Raw genomic sequence first — 17,373 nt, 5'->3', positions numbered from 1 at the left:
TATGTAGGGAAATACAGTAACGTCTGCCACATGGAGGCTGAGGCTGACCAGGACTTTGTCTGGCGCTCCCTCTGCAGGCAGCAGTGGGAATGACACAGGTCCAGTGATGGATTACAGGCTTTAAAAATGTGGAAGACTGTTTTAGTTTCTTCTATGACGCAGTGTAACCCAGGAAGTACAGGTCGGAGGGCCTCAGCTGTAGAAGAAGAAACAACCCAAGCAAACCCAACCATAGTTTCCTCAGCAACAGACCACAGGTCATCAGAATAGACTTGGTTACATCATCCACTCTTCTTACCAACACCGGAGCCCCCCAGGGCTGTGTGCTCAGCCCCTTTCTTTATACTCTCTACACAAATGACTGTCTAAGCCCTCTACCTACCAGCACTTACTTCAAATATTCAGAGGACACTGCCATTCTCGAACAATAATTCAGTCATTGCCTACCACCGATCAGTCAATCATTTCACACAGTGGTGCTCAGGGAATTTGCTGGAGCTCAATGTGGAGACCTATCTATCTATCTATCTATCTATCTATCTATCTATCTATCTATCTATCTATCTATTTATCTATTTATCTATTTATCTATTTATCTATTTATCTATTTATCTATTTATCTATTTATCTATTTATCTATTTATTTATTTATTTATTTATTTCAGTCTGAGGAGAAGGCTGCTGGTAGACTCTCCCTCTGAAGGAGGTGGCTCCTGTGTCTGGCATCTGGTGCTCAGACGACCTGCGCCCCAGAAAGACGAGCTCATCACTTATTAACCTTCACAACAGCCACAGGTAACTCTATCCTGCAGGGAGAACAGCTCTTACACCCACCGGGCCAAGTGTAAGAAAAAATATTCAAAGACATCTACATTATTTAAGGGCTGGAGCCACACAGGTCCAACTCAAAGGACCAATCCCAAAGTTGGAATTGGCAATGATGGCTTCACTTGACTTGGTCACACGAACCTTTCAGATAATAATAGTTCACACAGGTTTGAGGAGTTTGCTTTGGTTGTTCCTTGGTCTACTACAGAAGTGCTCCAACATGGACATTGACATTTTCATAAACATGATCGGCCTGTGTTTCAGGACAATTAGCCTTATTATTGCCTGATCCTATAGTAGCTCATTGAGTTGCCTTGTGTGCGAAATGCGCGGCATAAATAAAGTTGCCCTGCCTTGCCTAGTCCAGCACGTTGCGGCCCCTTTATTGATCCAATGAGGGGGCACCGCAATTCACTCTTTCCAAAGACTATGGAATGATTTTCCTAAATACTGTCTCATCATTTTACAAAAACAAATAGTAGCTAATAGTGGATATTGGCTAAACACTTAAAATCATACAAATACCCATTTCAAGGAGGCCATAGTTTAAATATCCCTGCTCCTGTCCCCGATAAAGTCCCAGTCAGAGCCAAGACAGCCTCCAGTCACTGCATCTTAGAGGCTGAACTGGAGGTTCTTAGCTTTCAAATGTTCCCACAAACTTGTGCTTGTGTTCATCATGAGCATCTTTGACCAAACCATTACCAAAATAATAGTCGCAATAGTCGATCTGAATTGGCTAATTCAAAATTTGCCTTGGCCTTCCATCCAAGTTCAACAAGCGCTCTGTCCTTGTCCACTTTCACATACTAATATAAATCCTTCAAATGATAAACACGTACACAATAACGTCTGCTTTCTATACATTACATTGAAGTAAGTCATCCCGTCAGCTGACATTCGGCTAAACATTCCGTTCTGGTTGTGGGGCCCTGTACATTAGCATCGTCTCCTTTTGAAGTCTCCACAGCTCCATCAGCGGTCCAGCTGTTTTAGTCCTGTTCTGATTACAGCCTGAGGAGCAGCTCACCAAAGCCTCTGTTTTCACCAAACACAGCCTTCAAAATAAGATACAGAGAGACGGCTCCATGGAAACAGTCCAACTATGAGCTGTTTTGGATAATAGTGGTAACGTATTAGTCTAATATGCAGGTCAGCTACAATCAAAGAGTCATTGAAAAATCAACCCTCATTCAATTTGGATTTTATTGTTGTTTCCTTAATATCTAGAAAGAGCAGTTTACAGAAATCTAAATTTCATGGAGTATGGAGCCTTTATGACGTCCACATTCTGAGCTGAACAGAGCGTTACGGACTCTACACGACTTCAAGACAAAAGAAATGTGTGGTTTGTCTGTTTTTGATAAAGCACCACACAATCCAGATATTTTTCGTTGTTAAATGCACCAGTGTGAAACAATAGAAACAAACATAACCTGCAGTATGTGCATTATGCCAGTGCTATGACCCATAAACATGACCGTTACAGACACTACATGAAAACACAAGTTTTAATGATTCTCCATTGGGAAAATAAAAACTAATTGTAATATTTTTAACAAAGGGAGGTTTTGTTGTCACTACTGCTCATATATTACACTGAACTACCAAAGTCGGGCCCTTTAAAACAGCACAGACAAAGTTTAAGAAACAGAAAACCATAAAACAGCATTTTTGGGGAGAAAATTGTCCTCACTCCTATAATAATCAGCAGATCTGTCGCATAATAATCAACTATTTGGATTTATACTGAGTAAAATCTGGGATCTGCAGGGGCGTTACAACATGAACCCAGTCATGACGCTTTGTGGCTAACCCGATGGTGCTTTTGTGGACGCCTGAAGACGTCTAATATTGAGCATTCATCATTCACTGTGAAGACAACCTGATTTGTACTCACCTCGAGCTTTTGCGTACACGTAACATTTCCTTGAAGCCATTTTTACCTCTTTCAGATTAGCAGATAACTAGTTTTCCACCCTGACCTAAGGTACCAGATCTAGTTGTGGATGTGATGAGAGGAAAAGATCTACGTGAGCCTTGAAATGGTTTGGATTTTTGATAAAAACCTGTGTTAATTTTTCTACAACACTTCCTGGTTCACAGAGAGCTGTGTCCCCAGGACCCACCCCTTTCAACGTGTGTGTATAGAGTGTGTGTTTCCAGAGTCTGACCTCATCTCCGGGCTGGAAGTTGGAGTGGCACAGGGGGCAGTGGTTGGAGGCGTTCCCTGGGCTGAGAGCTGAAACGGAGAAGACCGACAAAAACACCTTAACGTCTGCTCCATGAGGACAACGTGCCGCTTCTCACATAAGACCTATTCACATTTATGAGCTTTAGTTTAGCGACAACAGACATTCCTCACGACGCACGACATCAGCGTCACGTCTCTGGGATTGTGCTCTAATCATAAAACAGCACTTTGAGTTCTCCCTTTTTTTTTTTTTTTTTCAGAAATATGTTTATTGCCATATTTTGCTTTTTTTTTTTTTACACCAACACACGCATACACATACAAAAAGACAATAAACAGAATAATAAGAGTAAATAAATCAAATAACGAACAATCAAACAAAGAAACAAACAACAGCATTTTTCACTTCAAAATGCAAATGCCCGTTTAACAATAGCTGATACCTCCAGTCCGACATACATTAAGAAAAGTTCTCAAGTCTTTCGAAAGACCTCGTCCCTGTGATTCAGTCGACAAGTCAAGTGGTCAAGGGAAAAGTAGCTGAAAATAGTTCTGTGCCATTGCGTCCTTTGGAATTTGGCACAAAAAGTAAGCATTCGATACAATTTCTTATGGTGTTTGTTGTTGATAACAGGGTCAGTTAATCCAAGCAACAAAAAGAAAGGGTTACATTTCAAATAAACAGAAAATATTTTTTCCATTTCACGTCCAACCATTTGCCAGAAATGTTGCACTTTTATACAAGACCAAAAGCAGTGTGTAAGGGCACCAGTCTCAATGTTACACTTCAAGCACAGTGGGGAGGAGTTAGGCTTAAATTTGTAACGTAGAGACGGAGAGATGTGGGCTCTATGAAGAATCATAAGTTGAGTTGCTTTAACTTTATTACAAACACATAATGTTTTCACATCACCCCAAATATTTTCCCATTCATCCTCAGTAATAACACAGCTAAGCTCCTTTTCCCACAGTTCTCTCAAGTGCGTAGTGTTGACTGACGAGTACTCTTTAAGGATGTTGTAAAATATCCTAATAGAGCTAGCAGATTTGTTTAAGAAAATGTGTCTCTCAGTGTCTGATATATCCTGAAGTGTCAAATCTGCAGCATCTCTTCACCTGTAAATACTGGTAAAAATCACTCCTTGAAATGTCATACTTCTCAGTTAGCTGGTTAAATGACATAAGAGTAGGTCCCTCAAAAAAGTCCTGTAGTTTAGATAAACCTTTATGTGCCCAATTTTGAAATCTGTTATCCAACATTCCGGGTACAAACTCTGGATTTTTCCATATCGGCGTAAGTTGTATTTGACCGTCCTTCTAGTTTTTTAAGCATTCACCATGCAATAGCTGTAGCGAGAGTAATGGGATTGGAACAAGCTAATTTTATGGATCTAATCTTTCGAAGAAATAATAAGGTTGCTAATGAAATTGACGTGCCGCTTCTCACATAAGACCTATTCACGTTTATGAGCTTTAGTTTAGCGACAACAGACATTCCTCACGACGCACGACATCAGCGTCACGTCTCTGGGATTGTGCTCTAATCATAAAACAGCACTTTCCTTTCTCCTTTTTTTTTTTTTTTTTTCAGAAATATGTTTATTGCCATATTTTGCTTTTTTTTTACACCAACACACGCATACACATACAAAAAGACAATAAACAGAATAATAAGAGTAAATAAATCAAATAACAAACAATCAAACAAAGAAACAAACATTGGCCCATACAAACAACAGCATTTTTCACTTCAAAATGCAAATGCCCGTTTAACAATAGCTGATACCTCCAGTCCGACATACATTAAGAAAAGTTCTCAAGTCTTTCGAAAGACCTCGTCCCTGTGATTCAGTCGACAAGTCAAGTGGTCAAGGGAAATGTAGCTGAAAATAGTTCTGTGCCATTGCGTCCTTTGGAATTTGGCACAAAAAGTAAGCATTCGATACAATTTCTTATGGTGTTTGTTGTTGATAACAGGGTCAGTTAATCCAAGCAACAAAAAGAAAGGGTTACATTTCAAATAAACAGAAAATATTTTTTCCATTTCGCGTCCAACCATTTGCCAGAAATGTTGCACTTTTATACAAGACCAAAGGCAGCGTGTAAGGGCACCAATCTCAATGTTACACTTCAAGCACAGTGGGGAGGAGTTAGGCTTAAATTTGTAACGTAGATACGGAGAGATGTGGGCTCTATGAAGAATCATAAGTTGAGTTGCTTTAACTTTATTACAAACACAAAATGTTTTCACATTACCCCAAATATTTTCCCATTCATCCTCAGTAATAACACAGCTAAGCTCCTTTTCCCACAGTTCTCTCAAGTGCGTAGTGTTGACTGACGAGTACTCTTTAAGGATGTTGTAAAATATCCTAATAGAGCTAGCAGATTTGTTTAAGAAAATGTGTCTCTCAGTGTCTGATATATCCTGAAGTGTCAAATCTGCAGCATCTCTTCGGATAAAGTCCCTCACCTGTAAATACTGGTAAAAATCACTCCTTGAAATGTCATACTTCTCAGTTAGCTGGTTAAATGACATAAGAGTAGGTCCCTCAAAAAAGTCCTGTAGTTTAGATAAACCTTTATGTGCCCAATTTTGAAATCTGTTATCCAACATTCCGGGTACAAACTCTGGATTTTTCCATATCGGCGTAAGTTGTATTTGACCGTCCTTCTAGTTTTTTAAGCATTCGCCATGCAATAGCTGTAGCGAGAGTAATGGGATTGGAAAAAGCAAATTTTATGGATCTAATCTTTCGAAGAAATAATAAAGTTGCTATTGAAATTGACGTGCCGCTTCTCACATAAGACCTATTCACATTTATGAGCTTTAGTTTAGCGACAACAGACATTCCTCACGACGCACGACATCAGCGTCACGTCTCTGGGATTGTGCCCTAATCATAAAACAGCACTTTCCGTTCTCCCTTTTTTTTTTTTTTTTTTCCAGAAATATGTTTATTGCCATATTTTGCTTTTTTTTTTTACACCAACACACGCATACACATACAAAAAGACAATAAAGAGAATAATAAGAGTAAATAAATCAAATAACGAACAATCAAACAAAGAAACAAACATTGGCCCATACAAACAACGGCATTTTTCACTTCAAAATGCAAATGCCCGTTTAACAATAGCTGATGCCTCCAGTCCGACATACATTAAGAAACGTTCTCAAGTCTTTCGAAAGACCTCGTCCCTGTGATTCAGTCGACAAGTCAAGTGGTCAAGGGAAATGTAGCTGAAAATAGTTCTGTGCCATTGCGTCCTTTGGAATTTGGCACAAAAAGTAAGCATTCGATACAATTTCTTATGGTGTTTGTTGTTGATAACAGGGTCAGTTAATCCAAGCAACAAAAAGAAAGGGTTACATTTCAAATAAACAGAAAATATTTTTTCCATTTCGCGTCCAACCAATTGCCAGAAATGTTGCACTTTTATACAAGACCAAAAGCAGTGTGTAAGGGCACCAATCTCAATGTTACACTTCAAGCACAGTGGGGAGGAGTTAGGCTTAAATTTGTAACGTAGATACGGAGAGATGTGGGCTCTATGAAGAATCATAAGTTGAGTTGCTTTAACTTTATTACAAACACAAAATGTTTTCACATTACCCCAAATATTTTCCCATTCATCCTCAGTAATAACACAGCTAAGCTCCTTTTCCCACAGTTCTCTCAAGTGCGTAGTGTTGACTGACGAGTACTCTTTAAGGATGTTGTAAAATATCCTAATAGAGCTAGCAGATTTGTTTAAGAAAATGTGTCTCTCAGTGTCTGATATATCCTGAAGTGTCAAATCTGCAGCATCTCTTCGGATAAAGTCCCTCACCTGTAAATACTGGCAAAAATCACTCCTTGAAATGTCATACTTCTCAGTTAGCTGGTTAAATGACATAAGAGTAGGTCCCTCAAAAAAGTCCTGTAGTTTAGATAAACCTTTATGTGCCCAATTTTGAAATCTGTTATCCAACATTTCGGGTACAAATTTTTCCATATCGGCGTAAGTTGTATTTGACCGTCCTTCTAGTTTTTTAAGCATTCACCATGCAATAGCTGTAGCGAGAGTAATGAGATTGGAACAAGCAAATTTTATGGATCTAATCTTTCGAAGAAATAATAAGGTTGCTAATGAAATTGAAATCACCTCCTATGATAGTATGTTTACTGCCAAGGTAAATAACTTTGTAGAAGGCGGAGGATAATAGATGTGTTGGATAGCCGGGTGGATTGTATATATTTAGTATTGAGAGTTCTTTACCAAAAAGAATTCCCCTCAAAATTACATAACAGCCCGATGTATCCTTTATACAGTCCAGAAGTTTAAAGGTCCTATATCATGCAAAATCGACTTTTTGGAGCTTTTAGCCATGTTGTTATGCTATTTCCTTATCAAAAACACCCCCAGAGTGGTTTGTGGCTTCATTCACGCAGCTCTCAGTAATCCTCCTGAATCCTGCTCTCTGAGCAGCTGCTCCTCCCTCTCCTGGTGAACGGCTGAGTGTTCAGTTGTGTCGTAACAACGGAACGGAAGTGCTCGACGTCTGTAATGTAATGTCTTAATTCTGTGCTTACGGCCTGATTTTAATTTGTAAAACAGCTTTTTCATTATTTCTGTCGTAAGAGAGAAACAAAGAGTAAAAAATGAAAAAAAAAATAAAAAAAAAAATAAAAAAAAAAGGATGTGCCCGAAGTGCTTCCAGGTCAGCTGTGGCCAAAACAAACACATCGCTTCTGAACAGATCAGTCATGTTTGCGCTGCAGCTGTGAAGATGGAGCTCGTTACCTACTCTGGACACCTGTTTTTTATTCTTAACTAACGATAATGTCACGGACGGAGAAAAAGAAGCGCGTTTGGCTACGAGGACGAGGAGTTTATATTCAACCCTTTTCAGGAAGAGGCCACTCAGCTGTTTTTTTCTCCGGGATTCAGCGACTATCAGCCAAAATGGTGTTTTTCTGTGATTGTCTCTGATGGATGTTTGGTGAACCTTCGCCAGAATCAAAGTGGATTAACTTTTATAACCAACGCGAGTCCCATAATGTAAACAACGATGGACCAGAGCGGTGAGTCAATCCAAACGCGGGTTAGCTTGTGTGTTAGCATATTAGCATGTGTGTTAGCCATTTATGAAGCTGTGTTGCAGATGTCAACTCCGTATAACTGCATCGTGAAGTAACTTCACTTATTGTTGTTTATTTATATTACGGTAAAGTTGTATGCGCGGAGAGAGGGGGCGGAGTTAACTGAATCGAAGCGTTGTGTCGTCCGGGTTTGAAAAATACCTCCAGAAAACACTTATATTTATCACAAAAATGAGTGCTCCATAGTGGTAGAGGTACAATATATCATATAAATGCCTATACTTAACTTTGGAATGGCTAAAATAGCATGATATAGCTCCTTTAAAAGGAATACCTCTTTGTATCAGAATAGCCACTCCCCGGCTCCTTGATGTTAAAGATGAGAAAATAAACTTAACTAAACCCCCCCTGCTGAAGTTTTCTCTTGCAATAAGGCTATTTGTACACCTTCCTTTTTAAGGTAATTTAAAACCTTTCTACGTTTTATTGGTGTATGTATCCCCTTGACATCCCAAGTACACAATTTAAGTCCCGACATACACTGCGTTCCAAATTATTATGCAAATTGGATTTTTGTGTCAAAAAGGTAAAAAAAAAAGCAATAATAATTAAAGCCGCAAGCGGCGTCGTACGGCCCTCGCCCCTGGCATTCCCCCCCTTGCAACCGCCCCTGCTCGCTGTCGCCCCATGCGAGGCCCCCGATTGCTATGCTCTTTGTGAGCCCTTCTGATCGCTCTTGCCCCTGGCGACCTCCCCCCTTGCGAATGCCCACGTTCGCTGTCACCCAAACCTGCTTTAGCCTCAGCCTCACACCCAAACCACTCTCTTACGCCTGCTAACCCATCCCACTCTCGCCTGAGCTTTTGTCACACACCGGCCTCACTCTTGTCCCAAGTAGCTTTGGTGCCGGCCCACTGTTGCCTCAGCCTGAGCTGCTATTCCAGATATGAAGCTTGTAACACAAGCCTATAAGTAATGTAAGTCTATCAAAGACAACAAACGGATACAGGAGAATCAGAAAAAGACGTTGCATCAAACTTTTCATACTTGTTGTAGGAAGACACGTTTTACTGTAATGTGGAACGAACCAGAGGGGTGTTTAAATGGAACACCTCTCTGCAATGGGCTGCACGAGTGAAGAGGGGGAAGGGAATACACAATTGTGTCACATTACTTGGTTCTCATTGTGTACTTGTATTAGGCTCAAAAATATGTGAATCATGTGAAAAAACAAAGAATTGAAAAATTGTCATGGCAGTGTTTGAACTGGCAACCTCCTATACCAGAGACCAGCACACTATCACTGAGCTATAACTACATACTGTCATTGGCCTGATGTGGGCTACTATTCTCTAGAATAACGCTCCAAAATTAGGTCCCAGCACCTGAGGAGAGGTCATTTTTGGTCAATTTTCCCTCTCCATTTTCTAGATTGTTTTGACATTGTCCCTGGTGTTGCCTCAATAGTTGCCCTACTATCCTGCCATGTCTGTAGTTATGCAAATTCTGTAAGCGTTGTTCCCACTTTTTTCATGAGGGTGAGACCATAGGTGCTGAATTATGTAATTTCCAGTAGGTGCCGAGGAAAAAAAAATATATATAACAATAGTACAGATCAGAATTGATCCAGCAGCCTCATGGTTATGAACCCAATGCTCTACCTATGACACTATACAGGCACAGTTAAAATACTAGCTGAACAAAAGAATGTCTTATGAAACTCCCCGTGCATTAGAAATGTTAGGACTAGCTACCTCCTTCACCTAAGACGACCTTTTACCACTGAGATATAAGTCCATACAAACATGGGCCTGATGAGGGCAAGGCTTCTCTAAATTTCTGGGCCGAAATTAGGGGACAGCACCCCACTGGAGGAGAGGGAACATTTCCCCATTTTTCATGAGGGTGGGACCATAGGCGGTAAATCATGTTCTTCCCAGAAAGGGCCAAAAAAAGAAAGAAAGAAAGAAAAAAAGAAAAAACACTTATGAAGTTCAGAATTGATCCAGGGGCCTTTTGGTTATAAACCCAATGCTCTGCCCATGACACTATACAGGTAAAGACAATGTATTAGTCGAACAAAAAAATATCTTATGAAACACCCGCACTCATGGTCTTAGGCTGAGATAATGTGTACAGTGGTCGATGTAAAATGAGAAAGCATAAGAAAAGTGTGAAGGCTGTGTTAGGACTAGCTCATTCACTGAAGACAACCTTGCTACTACTGAGATATACAAATATACTCCATACAAATATGGGCCTGATGAGGGTGAGGGTTCTCTCAATTCTCAGGCCAGAATTAGGTCACAGCACCCCACTGGAGGAGAGGGATCATTTCCCCATTTTTCATGAGGGTGGGACCAGAAAGTACCGAGTCCAAAAGGAAAAAAAAAAAAGGTGATGGCTGGGATCGATCCAACAACCTAACGTATAGGAACCCAGCACTCTACCAATGGAGCTTCACAAGCTTAGTGGATTCTGCAGCCAATTTAAGATTAACGTTATGAAAGACTGCACTTGTCTATTTGCAAAAAAAGGAAATTACAGCTTAAGCATTAATATATTTCATTCTTTTTAATTAGGGTAAATTCCTCTGACCGCCCAAAGATTTGATGAGAGGGTGCACCAGCCCAGCAGCACCCTCCATATAAAGAATATTTCGTTGAGAGCGAAATAGTACGAGGAACACACAGAGGGACGGACAGGAAACGGGCAAACTAAACTTCCTGTCACTATAAACTTTAGAAAAAGTTGATTTTGGAGTCAAAAACATCAAAATTGAAGCATCTTTCTGTGACAGAGGGGTAGTATAAACATGTACGAGTCTAAAACTGTAGCCGTTGTGAATAAAGGATGACATTTGGAAAAATGACGAATTTCAGAGAAAACTCTTAGAGAGGCCAGCGTGCTGCCTGGCTAAGACCTCTGGCCATTTCCACGGAGGATGGGTGGGACCACTTAGAACCACTTAAAACCCACTTAAGGCCCAAAGGCGCGAGTGTGTGTCCAAGTTGGTGGAGGCTCTCCGTCACTAAATTATTTTTTTCAATTTTGCAGGTGGCGCTGTTGTGCCATTTTGCACGTCCCACATTGGACACTCACATTTTCGTAAATTTTTCACCAGACCGGATTTTTCGGTGATTTTTAATTGAGTTTTCGCGCACGTTCAGGGGGTCAAAATGCAGTTTTAAGAGGCGGAATAAAGAAAAATAATCGTTTTTTGCCAAAAAAAAACCTAAGGCGTTGCCGTTACCACCACATGCTGTACACCGTTGGAAAGCTCTGGCTAAGGCGCACAAAAAAGTTGTGGGTCATTTTTTTCTGGCGTGTACGTGGAGCGCGCGGTTGGCCGCTGAAGCCCCCGGGAGGGCTTTTCTGCAAAAGCAAAAACAATAGTCCCTACCGCCATGTATGGCGCTCGGGCCTAATAAGGGTTTCCGTTGCCCGAAATAGCACATATTATACATTTTCGGAAAGCTCTGACCAAGGCGCATGCAACTGTCAGGGTCATTAGTCTCTGGCACGTACCCAGTGAATGAGTGATGGCATTAACATGCATATTAAAGGGGGCGCTGTTGGGTCCACTGCCACCAAACCTCATTCCATGTATGCGGGGGTGAAGGGGCAACATGTGTATGAGTTTTGGTAATAATCCGAGTGAGTGTGTGCGAACAGGAGCCATTATTGATGTCTCAGAAATGGCCAAAATAAAGGTCAACTTTGGGGCTCCACTGGAGGAAGACCGCAAAACATAGCAAAAATCCGTGGATAACTTTTGATCCCCAACATGTGTAGATGAGTTAGAAGCCATCAGAAGGTCATTCGGACAAACGCCCACGGAGGAGTTCGTTCAAATGCGACATCAGCGTGGAGGCAATTTGACTTTTCCTCATTTTTCCACTCAAAATAGGGGACTTCCTGTTTGTCAGGGGGCGGGGTCATAATAATGTTTTTTGCTGGTCACGACCTGGACAATGTCTGTGCCCAAAGGCGCGAGTGTGTGTCCAAGTTGGTGGAGGCTCTCCGTCACTAAATATTTTTTTTCAATTTTGCAGGTGGCGCTGTTGTGCCATGTTGCACGTCCCACATTGGACACTCACATTTTCGTAAATTTTTCACCAGACCGGATTTTTCTGTGATTTTTAATTGAGTTTTCGCGCACGTTCAGGGGGTCAAAATTTAGTTTTAAGAGGCGGAATAAAGAAAAATAATCGTTTTTTGCCAAAAAAAACCTAAGGCGTTGCCGTAACCACCACATGCTGTACACCGTTGGAAAGCTCTGGCTAAGGCGCACAAAAAAGTTGTGGGTCATTTTTTTCTGGCGTGTACGTGGAGCGCGCGGTTGGCCGCTGAAGCCCCCGGGAGGGCTTTTCTGCAAAAGCAAAAACAATAGTCCCTACCGCCATGTATGGCGCTCGGGCCTAATGAAACTCATGGATGGTATCGTGGCTCAGGGCTCTATGAATCACTGACATAAATCTCAGAGACCTGGGATGATTCGTTGTCGGGTTAAGCCCAGTTAAGGGAAAAACTACTGAAAAAGAGTGTTCCACTTTATTATGCAGATCATCATTTTCAAGCAATATGGGAAAGAAAAAGGGACTTTCTGCTGATGAAAAGCGTGAAATAGTTGAATGCCTTGGTCTAGGTATGAAAACCTTCGATATTTCATGAAAGATTAAGTGTAATCATCGTACTGATAAGAGATTTGTGGATGATTCAGAGCACACTCCGTTTTGTGCAGATAAAGGCACAATATGGATGGTTTCTGCCAGACAAACACATCAGATTATGAGAACAGCAGCTACAAAGCAGCATACAGGTATTTGAAGCTGCTGGTGCCTCTGGAGTCCCCCAATCATCAAGGTGTAGGACCCTCCAGAGGCTGCAGTTGTGCATAATCCTTCTATCCGGGCCTCCCCTAAACTGTTAATTGAATGTTCATGAACAGAAACGGCTGCAGTGGCTCAGAAATACATGAGGACTCATTTTCAAACAGTCTTGTTCACTGATGAGGCCGTGTAGCCCTGGATGGTCAGATCAATGGAGTAGTGGATGGTTGGTGAATGACCACAATGTCCCAACAAGGCTGTGACGTCAGTAAAGAGGGGGCGGAGTCATGTTTTGGGCCAGAGTCATGGGGAGAGAGCTGGTCGGCCCCTTTAGGCCCTTTTAGGCTCCCTGAAGGTGTGAAAATGACCTTTGAAAAATATGTGGAGTTTCTGACTGACCACTGTCTTCTATGCTACAAAAAGAAGAGCCGTGCTTTCCCTAACAAAATCCTCTTCATGCATGACAACGCACCATGTCATACTGTAAAGAAAACCTCTGCATCACTGGCTGCTATGGGCAAAAAAGGAGAGAAACTCATGATGTCGACCCCCTCCTTTCCTGACCTCAACCCTGTTGAGAACATTTGGAGCCTCAACAAAAAATACTTCTATTAAGGTGGGAGGCAGTTTTCATCCAAACAGCAGCTCTGGGAGGCTATTCTAACATCCTGCAAAGAAATCCAAGCAGAAACTGTCCAAAAACTTACAATTTTAATGGATTTAAGAATTTTGAAGCTGCTATCACACAAGGGCTCCTATGGTAAAATATAACTTGACCTGTTAATATTTTTTTGATTGAAATAGCTTTTGATTTCAGTAAATATGACCTCCTAATGCTACAAATACAACAAATGACCATTTTCAGTTAATTACAAGCTTTAAAATGTATTGAAACGATGAGTTGCATAATAACTTGGAACAGTGGATTTTGAGGTTTTTACTATATTTATTTTTGAAAAAAATACTGTTATCACTAGGAAATTTTTTCCACCACATTTAAATGATCCTCTACCAGGTAAAGACTTAAAAATTATGCTGACTCTCATTTGAGTTGACAATTTAGAAAATCTTAGAAAAATGTCATTTGCATAATAATTTGGAACGCAGTGTAGAAATGGTTAAAAAAGAAAATAGTTAGGCATGTGCATATTCTCAAAGTCACAGATAATATGGTAGTGACGTAGGGCCAAAAAGAACATAAACTGAACAAATGAAACAAATAGAACCAAAAACAGTGTACTTAAGGTACACGCTGTAGAAGTTAAGCGTAACACGCAACACTGTACTCCTCCCAAACACAGAGGAGATCGAGTGAGTGGGATCCCTAGCGGTAAAAGGACACATCAGTTCTGGTCGCCGGGAGGCGTGCACATCTTTCCCTACATAAACAACAACAGTAGATTTAAAGCTCCATTCTTATCCCAGTTCACAATGTTTACACTACTTACGGATAGATGACAGTCCGAGATGACGCGCCAAAAGAGTAGTCCAAATGTCACTCATCACCACCAGAAGCGCCCCCGTCCAGCGAGTCCACATACTGTTCTCAGAAGGATTATTAAACACTTGGTTTGATCCACGGAAAGTCATTATCATTTTAGCCGGGTAAATCAGCCTGTATTGTGCACCAAGTGCTCGAAGCCGCTTCTTCACTGCATTGTATCCGTTCCTCTTGCGGGCCACAATGGCCGAGAAGTCTTGGAATAACATCTCCTTGGAGTCTCCATGCTTCACAACATGATTCTTCCTCGCGAGTTCCCAGGAGGCATTCATCACACGTTGTTTGTCTTGATAGTTGTGAAAACGTGCAACCACTGGTCTTGGCCTCTGCATGGACTAGGGTTTGGGGCCGAGTGTGCGGTGCGCTCTCTCAAGTTATATCCGGCCGTTCTTCGTTTTCATATGTAGCACTTCAGGGATCCAGCGCTCGAAAAAGCGCGTCGGATCATTCCCTTCCACGTCCTCTGGGACCCCCAGAATTCTGATTCTCTAGTTCGTCCACACGTTCGGTCAAAAAGTCCACAGTCTTTTCCAAGACCTCAACCTTGGTTTTGACTGGGTCCGCCGCATCCTCCAGGGCCCCAATCCTCAGCTCCGTAACAGCTAGCCGTTTTTCATGGCTATCCAGTGTATGGCCATGCTTCTTCAACAGTTCCAACACCGGCGCAAACTTCTCATCCATAACTTTCGTGACATTTGATGTCACTTCGTGTACCACTTCACGCAATGCAACACGAATGTCAGAATCTGTCCCCTGAACTGCGCTAGCTTGCTGTTCCTCTTTGTTAGCTGCATTAGCATTCTCTCCCATCATGCTAGCTTGTTGCTCTTCGGTGGTGTCCGAAGCTGGGTTATTCCTTCTTGTCTCAGAAAATAGCTACTAATGCTCATCCTCAGCAAGGGAATCGGTGGGTGAATAGAGCTGTGGTATTCAGTAGGGTTAGTAGGGTTATCAACGACTTGTTTTAACAGCACCCCCGAGATTGACTTATCCCTACACCGCCATTTTGGAATCCCTCCTTTCTCCTTTTATCCGATCGCTCTGATGCTCCTCCTCGCTTTAAACTTCGCACCAAACGCATCCAAACTTTCCCTCAGCTGATCCATGTTGGTCGGTCTGCCATTGCCATGACAACGGGGGCGTGCTTCCGGTTCAATTGTGTGTAACATCAATGTTTCGGGGCATTTGGGTCGGAGTAATGTTATGATGCTTGATATTATTACTACAGTTTAAAAGTGGACATAAATAAATAGTCAACAAGATGTTGCCCTTAATTAGACTTCATTACGCAGTTAAAAACTTTCCAAACTCCGACATGTCGATTCACACGGGACTAGAGTCACCTGAGGACTGAGGAGTGAGGGAATTTTTCCCTTTTTACATAGAAACTCCAAGGACGTCATTCATCTTTACCCTTTACCTGAGGTCCCTGGGTAATTCTAATCCCGTGCGAATAGGGCTTTAGACACACTTACACACTGCAGCAGCTCACCGTTGTGCTCAATAATTCATGCAACATATGGCCAGGCACACCTCGCCCCATTAATAGGTTTCTCAGGTGTGTCACAACTTACATCATTTGGTTCATGGCCATGTTTTCCCGACCCGCAGTGCCTTGCCTTAAAATAACTTTTGAGTACTGGTAACAGCCGGACTGATGTGGTAGTACGAGGTGTACTCACGGTGGCAGGTGGCGCCCTCCATGTGTGTGGCCATCTCCTCAGAGGGAACGGCCTCGGTGCACTGGGGGCACTGGCTGAACGTGGCCCTGCTCTCACACTCCCCCAGCAGGTGCTCCGTCAGGCTGGAGATCTCCACCACCTGAAACCAACCAGCAGTGGAAAGGTTATGACTAACTAGAGAACCAAAACATTTATCATTTTGGTATCAGAAAAATGGAATCGATAGTGTTTTTGATGGATTTGCACTGATATCCAATACCGGAATCAGTGCATCAGTTATCGCTGAAATATCCAAGAATTCAAAACCCCATCCGTACACTCCGCTCCAGTAGTTACATAAACCTCTCTGTTCCCAAAGTCGGCACATTGTTCTTTTTCTGCAATAATCCAAGATCAGTGCACGAGTTTTTCATTGTTATTATTCATCCTAATGTGTGTAATTGCTCTTTTGTAAGATAGTAATAATAATAATAGTTCATGTTAAAGCAGAACTAAGTAACTCTTGCCCCTAGAGGCCCTAACAACTGCGGGTGTCGTAGCAAGTTGTGATTTTTTAACTTATTAATTGTCGGTGAGAGCAAATACTACACTGACAGAAAAGACAAAGGGACAGAGAGGATGTTGTACATCCAATTATACAATGGAAATATTATATTTTTCACTCAAACTTGGCTGTAAATACTGTAGCGCTATCCCACAGGTAGCTTTGCCTGCTAGCCTGTTAGCTTCTTCTTCATGATTCTATTAGTGTGTATTGGTTGCTCCGGTCCGGTGGCAGGAAAGCAAGCACTTTTTTTTCTCTGTTTTTTTTTTTTACCATGAGAAATGCAGCAGCTCAAGTTACACACATGAGCAACCATGCCATGCTCCGGCCCACCTCCTCCAGCCGGACCAAAGTCCAGAATCAATGTGGCTTCCTGCATGTGAGCGCATCCTTTAAGTGAATAGGCCACCATTTTTTGATACTGAGATTATGTTCTTACCTGAGCTTAGACGAGTTGATACGTACCTGTCTGGTCTTTGTGCGTGTGCTCAGTCACGAAGTAAGAAGCAACCACAGTTTTCCACGGGCACGCACAAAGACCAGACAGGTACACATCAACTCGTCTAAGCTCAGATAAGAACATATCTCAGTATGGAAAAACGGTGGCCTGTTCCTTTAAGACTTTAATGAAATATTCCTGGAAAATGCATAAGAAACTAGGTTGGGTAAGAGTCCAGAGTGAACACACAGCTTTATTTTTCAGAA

At 41.7% G+C, this 17,373-nt stretch overlaps 1 protein-coding gene across 1 annotated transcript in view; it reads right to left on the bottom strand.

The window, feature by feature from the left end:
• The window catches only part of cep104 (centrosomal protein 104), a 55,824-nt gene that overhangs the window by 3,053 nt on the left and 35,398 nt on the right, over nucleotides 1-17,373 (bottom strand). Inside the window, exons 19-20 of the mRNA XM_079558009.1 lie at nucleotides 16,125-16,263; nucleotides 3,003-3,070 (exon numbers count right to left, since the gene is read on the bottom strand). Of these exons, the coding sequence (XP_079414135.1) occupies nucleotides 3,003-3,070; nucleotides 16,125-16,263 (207 nt within the window). The remainder of the gene's footprint in view (nucleotides 1-3,002; nucleotides 3,071-16,124; nucleotides 16,264-17,373) is intronic.

The sequence above is a fragment of the Gobius niger genome (genome assembly GCF_951799975.1).
Source record: "Gobius niger genome assembly, chromosome: 6".
In the NCBI taxonomy this organism is placed as follows: domain Eukaryota; kingdom Metazoa; phylum Chordata; class Actinopteri; order Gobiiformes; family Gobiidae; genus Gobius; species Gobius niger.
This window is presented reverse-complemented; position numbering and strand designations above follow the sequence as displayed.